Source organism: Calidris pugnax, unplaced genomic scaffold (genome assembly GCF_001431845.1).
Source record: "Calidris pugnax isolate Ruff unplaced genomic scaffold, ASM143184v1 scaffold17, whole genome shotgun sequence".
Lineage (NCBI taxonomy): Eukaryota > Metazoa > Chordata > Aves > Charadriiformes > Scolopacidae > Calidris > Calidris pugnax.
Window position 1 is genome coordinate 7,419,848 of NW_015090794.1, and position 9,783 is coordinate 7,429,630.

A 9,783-nucleotide genomic window follows, 5' to 3' on the forward strand; every position below is an offset into this window, starting at 1 on the left:
TGCGTTAGGAAGTTGTCTTCCACGCATTCCAAGAATCTCCAGGACTGTTGCCTCTCTGCTGTGTTATATTGCCAGCAGATATCAGGGAAATTGAAGTCCCCCATGAGTACAAGGGAGAGTGATCGTGAGGCTTCTGTCACCTGCCTATAGAATACTTCATCAGTCTTTATATCCTGGTTTGGGGGTCTATAACAAACTCCCACCACAATGTCTGCCTTACTGGTCTTCCCCTTGATCCTTATCCACAGGCACTCGACACTGTCATCATGCATATTGCTAAGTTCTAGGCATAGAAGACTGTTCTTAACATAAAGGGCCACCCCACCTCCTCTCTTTCCTTGCCTGTCCCTTCTGAAAAGTTGGTAGCCATCAATTGCAGCACTCCAGTTATGCGAGTCATCCCACCACGTTTCTGTGATGGCAACTAAATCGTAGTTTTCTTCCTGCATGATGGCCTCCAGCTCCTCCTGTTTGTTGCCCATGCTGCGTGCATTCATGTAGATGCACTTCAGCCGGGCTAGTCTTCCCACTATTTTTCCGGAAGAGCTGGCACATTTACCTAATATCATTGGTGCGCTGTTCCTGGGCACCACTTTGGTAGAATATTCTACCCACTGCTAGCATTATATGAACAGAGTCATGTCTATCGACAACATCTAGATGCATTCTGTTTTCCAACAGACCTCATGTTACACAAAGCAAATTCTTCTATGCTCCATGATGCCTGGTAAACCCCTTCATTTGAAAGGCAGGTCATTAGTGACTTGTCCTATTGGATGGAACACACTTTTCTATGAATTTATTGGATCCAGTTCATACATGGTGACAGCTTATCTGAACCCAATCTGCACTGTTTTTTTCCCCTCAGCCAAGAAAAAGCTTGAAACTTGTGTTAGTGTAGAAATGATACTTCTTTGATTTTCAGATGAACTCCTGCAAAAACACTCACATAGACTTGGCTTATATCTTTGAAGCCTTTGAACATATTGTCTTAGATGCCAGCTTAGAAAAGCAAATGAATAAGCAATACCACATTCAGACAGGACCAACAGCAGCACCACCAAAGGCAGCTTCCAAGCATTTCCCTCAGCACAATTCCTGTGTTGTCTTTGAACCAGGATTCATTACCCTTTTGTCTTTCCTTGAGTTTGCACTTTCATTACTTACAGAGAGAAATGCAAGGTTCCCATAGCTTCAGGTAACTACACTAACATTCCAGCAAGTCATAGCTGGAAAAGCATAGCCATATTATAAACTGTTAAATATTACATAGGGACAGCTTTACTCTTACACAGTAAACATCTACAAATAGGGAGTTTGTGTATTTTAGCTGTTACGTAGTGTGCCACTGTAGCCATTTCATTCCTATCCTGTCCCCCAGCACTTTCCATTGGCTTGCTTTATTTCTAGCCCTAAATTTGAAATACAATCTCTTTGGGGCTAGAATAAAGCTCTGCATTTCACGAAGTAGTTCTTAAAATATGTTCAGATAACAAACAATTCTGTGAAACATCTACTGAGAAACACGGTTCCCTACATGTTTTTGTACTTTCTGACTGTGACTGCAAGCTGTCACTGAAGCTTTATTTTTAATGTCTTTAGAGCTTTTACAAAGGCTCACTCCTTTGTGGATTGTCCTCTCTCACTTCAGAGGTTTCTTCCCACTCCTAGGTGCCTACTTTCAGAAAAGCTGCAGGATATAATTGTCTTTCAGGATTCTATACTTCTCCCATAGCTGTAAGAAGTGGTGCAAGAATTCAGAGCCGTTTATGGACCCACAAAGATAAAAAATTATCAATGAGGAAAAGAGTAAAAAGATACTGATTCATAATTACCCAAGACCTCCTTATTTAGCTGTACTTACTACACAGAAGTGCTTGTAACTGCAATATTTTACAAGAAAAAGAATGCATTACACATTGCTAATGCTTGTTCACATGATTCTACATCGAAAGTGGTTACACAGCCACCTGAAAAACTACTTAACTAAAGGAGAAGAACAATATTACATAGCTTTGGGGCCACCTCTCAGCACAGCTAACATACCCTCAAATAAGCCCTATTACAGCCACAAGCAGTTTTTGTCACTGATTTTCAAGAAAACATTTTTTCATCCATGGCATTTAGTCTATAAACAACTCACTGGTCTACATGCTCTTGTTATGTAACTGTGGATTATAAAGAAACATGTGAAACGTCCAAGTTTGGTCATGGCCAATCATCAATGAGCAAAAGGGCAAAGCTTGTCTCTATTAGTGACAGATATAGGCAGAATGGTGAATCTTGAATAAAACCATACCATTGAAGGCCCATTTCTTTCTGGCCACCTCATCTAAAGGAGCCTAAAGTCACCAAAATTTTCCTAGGCATTCCCATGACCTTGCTAACCCAAGCAGCTTGGAAGCCACCACCTTTCAAAATCAAAATTCAAGGAACAACGCAAGGGTCCCAATCTGAGATATTTGACACTGATACTGCCAAAGTCAAGATCAAAATAAAACAGTCAGTTGTGGTCACCTTAAGGCATCACTGGATTCAGGTAAGAGTGAGGAGTGGAGTGATCCACCTTTTAGATGACAGGCTCATGGCTGCACAACTGCTCCAACAAAGTGGGATTTAAATCTACATTCCCTACCCAGCAAGGTGTATCACAGCTTCTGCTAGGATGGTCCACACCCACATTCACATCCTGATGAACTTGTGCTGTGGAGCACAAGAAAATTCAAGATTTATGAGTCTAGAAAGAGAAAGGAAGAGAAAGCATCTCTTTATCTCAATAGTTAAGAAACTCAGCTTGGGGGAGGAGGAGCTCTGCTTTTGATCCTTTCACTGTTTCTATATTTTTTCAGTTATTCATTTTAAGCACAGCAGGAACAAAAGAGCAAGCTCTCCCCCCTCCCAGGCACACGCTTTAGGTTGGAAAAAAATCATATTTCAACATTTTTTCCAGATGAACAGCTACAACAGTAACTAAACTTGTGGGTGCATTACCTTAAAGGAGTAAAAACCTTACAAAAATATTGAAACTGAGAACATTAGTGTAATTAGCTGCCAAGACTGGAGGGAGGGAACACAAAGAATCACACTCAGAATTAAAGCATTTCTTTTATTGTTGTTCTTTAGCTATTTTTAATTCTAGTTCTTTACTCATTTTGCAAACACAACAGTGATACCTTTAAATCCTGTTACTGACTTATATACAGAAGCTAATGCAAAAGGCACTTCTATAGCACGTTTCATCTGAAAACTCAGTATACTCTACAATTAGCAATTAATCTTCGTAACACTTAACTACCTCCTGCAATGCATTAACAGCTCATTTTACAGCTGGTGAAACCAAGGCAGAGGAAAGTTGAGTCACGTACCCAAGGTCACATATTAAAGCCACCATGTAACTCCAAAATGTCTCTTTGCATGTTTAAAGTCCTGAGATTCACAGTTGATTTTTAAAGTATCTGGCATCAGGATACTATAAATATTTTTTTCTTGATAAAATATTTGTTACAAAATCATGCTCAATGTTACTCTTCTGAATCTTTTTTTACTTTGAAAACCAGAATTAAAAACCCCTGTTATGCACTATACTAGCATCAGGTTACTCACACTGGGGCATTGCAAACTAGTGTTATAAAACCTATAATCTAGTCAGTATACAAGAACGAGGACTGCTTCAAGACTTGCCAAAAGCCCTTTTGAACAACTGAACACTTTGGTTTTATCAATGCTTTTTTGCTATATATTTGCCACAATAGTATTTTCCCCCACCCAATTCTGGTACATGCGCCTATGTGCAAGCCTGCACGTGCATGCTGTAAGGCTGATTTAAAGAGGTTAAAACATTAGATAAAGAGACTGGCTTTCCCTGTTAGCATTTAACTCCTAGGCATACATAATAAATTCTCAGGCAAAACCCTGAAAACTATTATTTGATCAGGACAAATACAAACAGCAGCTCTCCCACACTGTCACAGCCACACAAAACACGTGCAATCAGCCATTCATCATACATTTGCCACCTTTCTTTGAATTTGCGGACGAGGATTTATAGATCAAAGCCTGGTTTGTTCTCATAAAGACCTGAAAATCTTACCTATAACATGGCACAAAAAAGAGCAAAATCAGTCTCACAGATGTGTCATAGGCATAGTCTTTCTGAGGCTGATTTCTTCCTTGCTTAGTTTTTACACTGGGGGAGTTGTTTATATGCAACAGTAATACCATTTGCTCTTCTGTGAGGACACCAATCTTGATGTGTTTGGAGATCTGAGTAAAGTATTTAATCTCTGACAAAATTCAGAGATCCAGGACCTTTGCTGGCCATGGAAAAAATAAGAAGAAACTAAGGAAGTAGCTTGAGCTTGTTGTGGCCTTTTTCACTTAGCCATATAAAAGAGAAAAATGGCATGAAAAAATCAGGCAATGCAAATAACCGCAATTTTTGGTTATTATTTCCATAACTGCATGACCACTGTTATTTTTCTAAACAAAAGTAATTATTTACCTTGTAATTGATCATCAAAGATCTTGGTTATGTTATACAAACTCCTGCAGCTTAACGAAGATCAAATTAAAAGTACAAAATTACAATTTTACTCTATCCTTACATGAGATTAACTTAGTTTTTAATTTTTCTATGCAAATTAAACCAATTTAAATGTGAAATAGGCAGACAAATGTATCTATATTAGGAGCTGGACATAATTAACTACATTGAATTTAAATTACATAAGCTAGCGTGACTTTTCTTATACAGACAAGGTCTAAGTCATAAGATACAGAAGTTCTCTCCCCTGAACAGCTGACTTGCAGTGCCTTTGATGTAAAAATTTGTACGAATAAATACTTGTGTGGATATTCAATACGGCTTTTCTGCAACTGTTTTTCCCAATTATTGATAACAGACTAATGAGAAATTAGCAATACAGACTGCACTTCCATCCTGTTTTTATTCAACTTGTATTATATACTGTTGTGTAGCATTCAGTGAATATCAACCAATTAAAAGGACAAGCCACATTTAGAACTGGAAAAAGCTCTTCCAAAGAGAAACAGATACAACTTCAGATTACAGATCTCTAAATAAAACAACTCATCCCAAAATCAAAGCAGAACTTCACAGGTTCTTTTTGTAACACATTACAGGTCTATCGGCAATTGGAACTGCACATCCTGTACCGAAATTAGAACAGGCCATTATGTACATTATGTGATTTGTTGAAAACAGAAGCCACCTGTATGCTATAGAAAAGCATTCACTCATTGATTAAAAAAAGACAGATGGAGATGGGCAAAACATACAAAGCCTAATTTCACAGCACAGACGAGCAATTTCAGTTCATTGAAGACAAAACACCTCTTTAATGACAAAATTAAGGATTTAAAATCAAAGTCCGGTCATACAGGCATTATACAAAAAATATCATGAGATTATAAGCAGCAACTACTTTTGATAATATTCCTCCCCATTGAGGGGGCAGGACAAGGCGGATCCAGAACTGAAGTCTGATCTTGAAGATTAATGTGGTGCTCATGGGAATTTCACCACCTTGCATAAAGATCCACTTCAGAATTAGAGAGGAGAAAATTCAGCGTGCAACAAAAGCCTCCTAGCAATACAGGGGAGAAAGAAAAAGAAGGAAAATAAACAAAAACAGTGCAGGGAATTAAAAACCTACTTATAGTGAAGACAAGAGGACCTGAGCTGTACAGACAGCTACTTGTACAAGACTTCTGCAGAGAAGCCTTACGTGGCATAGCTTCCACGAAAATGGATAGATCTAGCCAGGGCACAGCAAAAGTCAAATCCAGGCTGACACAATCATATATTCAAGGCACACCGCTGCTGATTAACACACCACTCTGTTAGCTGATCTACATATTTGGCACTATCTTAAATCAAAATCTAGATTTTTGAAGTGGGTAAATAAACTCTGTTTACGTAAAAGGCAAGACCTTAAAAAATGAAATTCAGCTAAGCTCCCCTTAAAACCCTGATACTCAGTCTCAAAATTTAAATGAGTTGCTGGACCGCTGCAGAATGCCTTTAGCTTCCTGAGCATGGCTCATACTTTTAAGCAAGGCCAAATAAATGCCAGCAATAACAACAATCAAGCTTGAGCAAAGGCACGCACTGGAAGACACACAGGAAATCACAGAGGGCAAAATCCTAATTTGAGAACTGCAATGCAGTATTTGTCGGCACAGCTACTGCTGTATTTCTTTGTGGTACTGGCCCCAGAAAATAATGTCAGAACCTGGAATTTTGGGTTTTCATTGTCTGCAAAATGACAGGGTAAATACCTAACCTTCAGCAACCCAAATATTTTTGACCCCATAAAGCATTAGCAAACTTTCAACCATTTGGAACAACACATCCCATTTTTCCATTTGCCTTAAGGTACTGTTCAACAGAAATGGATCTACCTCATACGCCACTGAATCTTACAACTGGCTTGGTTAAACACCCACATGACACTTTGCATTCAAAGAGATGGACTCTAATACAACAGAGCATCCCAAGATGCCCCAATATTTCCAAGAAATTCTGTATGCTTTTGAACACTTTCACAACTTCCTATGCTATGTGAGATGAACAGCGGTAAGATTCATAGGACCCGGTCCCATAATGGAAATATCAGCACAACCTGAGTGATTTGAGACAGGGACCATCTTCTGTTAAAGTGCAACAAGTTTTTGTCTGCATATATGAAAAGTCTAGTCTAATAGCATCCAAAAATGTACTACAGGGAGAAAATAAGGGGTGGGAGGTGGCATGGATTTCTCCCATTGATGTACCTGTAACTGGTCCACAGATATAATTGTGCATAACACACTGTAAACTGTGTAACATTTCTCTTGTGTCCAACTGATTTTTTTATTCCCTCCCCCTTTTAAATCCTAATAGCTGACAAAGTCAACGATGACTTCTACACCAAACGCCGACATCTTGCAGAACTGGCTGCCAAGGGGAGCCTGCCACTCCATCCAGTGCGCCTAGATGAAGAGAGAGCTTACACGATCGACAGTGGCCTAACCAAACAGAACGGGCAGAAATCCAAAATTGCAAAGATCCACACACACCCATTAGGTTACAACTCCCACTACAAGACCTGGGATCCGAACGACCAGTCTCTTAGACGGCAAGCCTACACAAACAAGGGGAAACATGGGATGGGAGACCCAACGTTAAGCGACCCACTGACAACCCGGAGCCAGCACTATTTGGGCCCACAGCCATACTTCATAACTAACAGCAAGACAGAAGTAACTGTTTGAGTTTCTTTTTTTTGTTTTGTTTTTAAATGAAATCCTTTAAAAACCACACACAAATACACATACAACACAAACACTCAACTGAAAGGCAAAAAATAAATTCAAAAACATAAAATAAAAATAAAAAAAGCAAACAGAAGGAAGGAAGGAACTTCCACCTGGACACTCTTGGTATCCAGCCAACTGTAGACCGAAGAGTGGGTTAATACCATTCAGCAATACACACTGAAGGTTGAATTATAAACTCCATTTGTATTTCACAATGGAACACAAACCCTTGTGACTAAATTTTTTTACTTGAAACTAAAATCCATGATGAGAAGTAGCACAATCTAGAGAAACCTTATGTCTGCTTAAACATTTACACTATGTTCCTGCCTTGAGACAGAGGAAGAAAGAGAGAACAATATACTGTAATATATTATTTCAGAGAGGAATTTTCTATAAAACGTATTAATAAGCACTAGACCTGTGAAAAGCCAAGAGCAAGGATCTTGGTACAACCCCTAACTTCTATTATTGTACTTTCACACTATACCTTAGAAAGCGCAAAAAATATATATACAATAAGGGACAAAGACTCTTTCACAAGGAATTTATGAAGACTGTTATGAATAAGAGCATATGGGACCTTTCTGGCTGGTAGAGAATTCTGCAGGATGATAACAAACAGCAGAAGATTTTATTTCAGTTCACTTCGTTTGATTTGAAATTTTTGGGAACCTCCAAAATAAGAAGAGACATATCACATGACACAGAAAGCTGCTGGGGGAATAAGGGCATCAGAATATTTCCTCTCAGTCCTCCTGTTTTCTGGCAGACGGTAACAATTCTCACTTTGCAGACTGTCAGGACTTTTTCTTCACCTAAATGTTTTGCCTATCTTCAACTGCTTCAGACTGAAATTAAGCGTGGGTGGTGCCTTTACTGTATTACTATTGTTCAATGACAGTCTTGTTTCTCAAAGTGACCCCTCTGTTCCTTTAAGCTATTTCCTCATGTTTTGCTAAGGATGACAAGGGTTGTGCCCTGTTCAGCCTCCTTTGTTTGTCCCAAAGGGAAACTGGACTACATCTCCATGCAGTGGTTGCACAGTCAAGACTATTTAGTTAGCCCCTCCATTTTCCCAATTTAAACTTTTCCCCTCTAGTCTCTCATTTTGTATTTGCTTTTAGCCATGGTAGTTCTTTGTAGTTCAACTAAATGTTATATGGTATATTGTCTCTATCGTTTGGCTTTCTATAGTGGCATTCCCTCTCGGTGGACTATTTGGTGGAAGAGGCTAACAGACTAGCCTCAAACGTCAAAGAGATCTGGGTTTTAACTAAACAAACAATTGGACTCATGGTCTTGACTGCGGTTTTGATGAGCAGGATGCCTTGTTCCTACGAGTAAAAGCACTCTTGAATTGGGCACTGGTAGTAGCCTCACAGTGCTGGGCCTGTAAAGGCTTCGGCACATCCACAAAGAGATAAGCAGAGTTGGGATAGGCGGGCGGTGCTGCAACAGCCTGATGGCAGGCAACGCACTCAGTCTTTCACTTAAATTCCTGCCCTTCCCCCAAAACAAGTAATTTGGCTAAATCCTAACTAGCTGTCTCACTACAGTTGCGTTCTCACCACCTGTCGATTCTTCTGGAGATTAGTTTTGGAAGAGTATGCAGAGAGCAGTGAGAACTGTTATGTTGTAAGAAGAACTGGAAGTGGCATTTCTTGCTGTACTCAACTGACTGGCAGAGCTGCTTCTTAGTCAAGGATGCAAGGGCTAAGAATCTGAAATGTGGTTAAATGGAGAGACCATTTTTTTAGCTATATCGAGATTGATTTGCATCCTGAGAGCACCGGCATCTCTCCATACGCGTGCTGCCAAATTGTATGATCATACCTTTTAAGACTATCAGAAGTGGACAAAGCCCACGGGACAAATACTTTGCACACAACCCAGATTCTTCACTACCTTACTTTCATTCCTTTAATCTTTATTGCCTTCACAACTGGCTGACTTAATTTGACCCTTTATGGAATGTTGCTGTTAATCCATATGCTTTAGATACACATTACAGCTGCACTCTAATTCACACAGGTTTCGTGTAACTTGAGCATATTTTATGTGGAAATATTTTAGTAACTGTATGTTCTGTAAGTAAACCCGTGTTAATACTTGTTAACTACAGAGTTTATGATACCAATAATACTTCCTACAATAAAATGTTTGTTTGTTTTTTAAGAATGTTTATTTGTAAACATATGTATTCACTATATTAATATGAATTTCTTACCTGGCAATAAAACTGATTCTATGTGAATCCAACGCGCTGGCTCATTCCTAAACTTGTATCATTGGGCCAATTTTTGAGTATTAACTGAGCTTCTGGAGCCTCTCACTGCAGCCAAGTGGGGTTCATCTCAGCACAAATGATGATTTGACTCTGCCATTGGCAGTCTTGTGAACAAGAGGTTCTTTGGAAAGCAGCTGCATGTTGTACGTGTGAGATGTGCTATGCCTCTTGCA

General features: G+C 39.2%; 1 protein-coding gene across 1 annotated transcript in view; it reads left to right on the forward strand.

Moving 5' to 3' along the window:
* SHISA9 (shisa family member 9) overlaps positions 1–9,582 on the forward strand; it is a 197,363-nt gene extending 187,781 nt beyond the window's left edge. Inside the window, exon 5 of the mRNA XM_014936545.1 lies at positions 6,905–9,582. Coding sequence (XP_014792031.1) covers positions 6,905–7,275 — 371 coding nt within the window. The 3' untranslated portion in view covers positions 7,276–9,582. The remainder of the gene's footprint in view (positions 1–6,904) is intronic.
* The last annotated feature ends 201 nt before the right edge of the window (positions 9,583–9,783 follow it).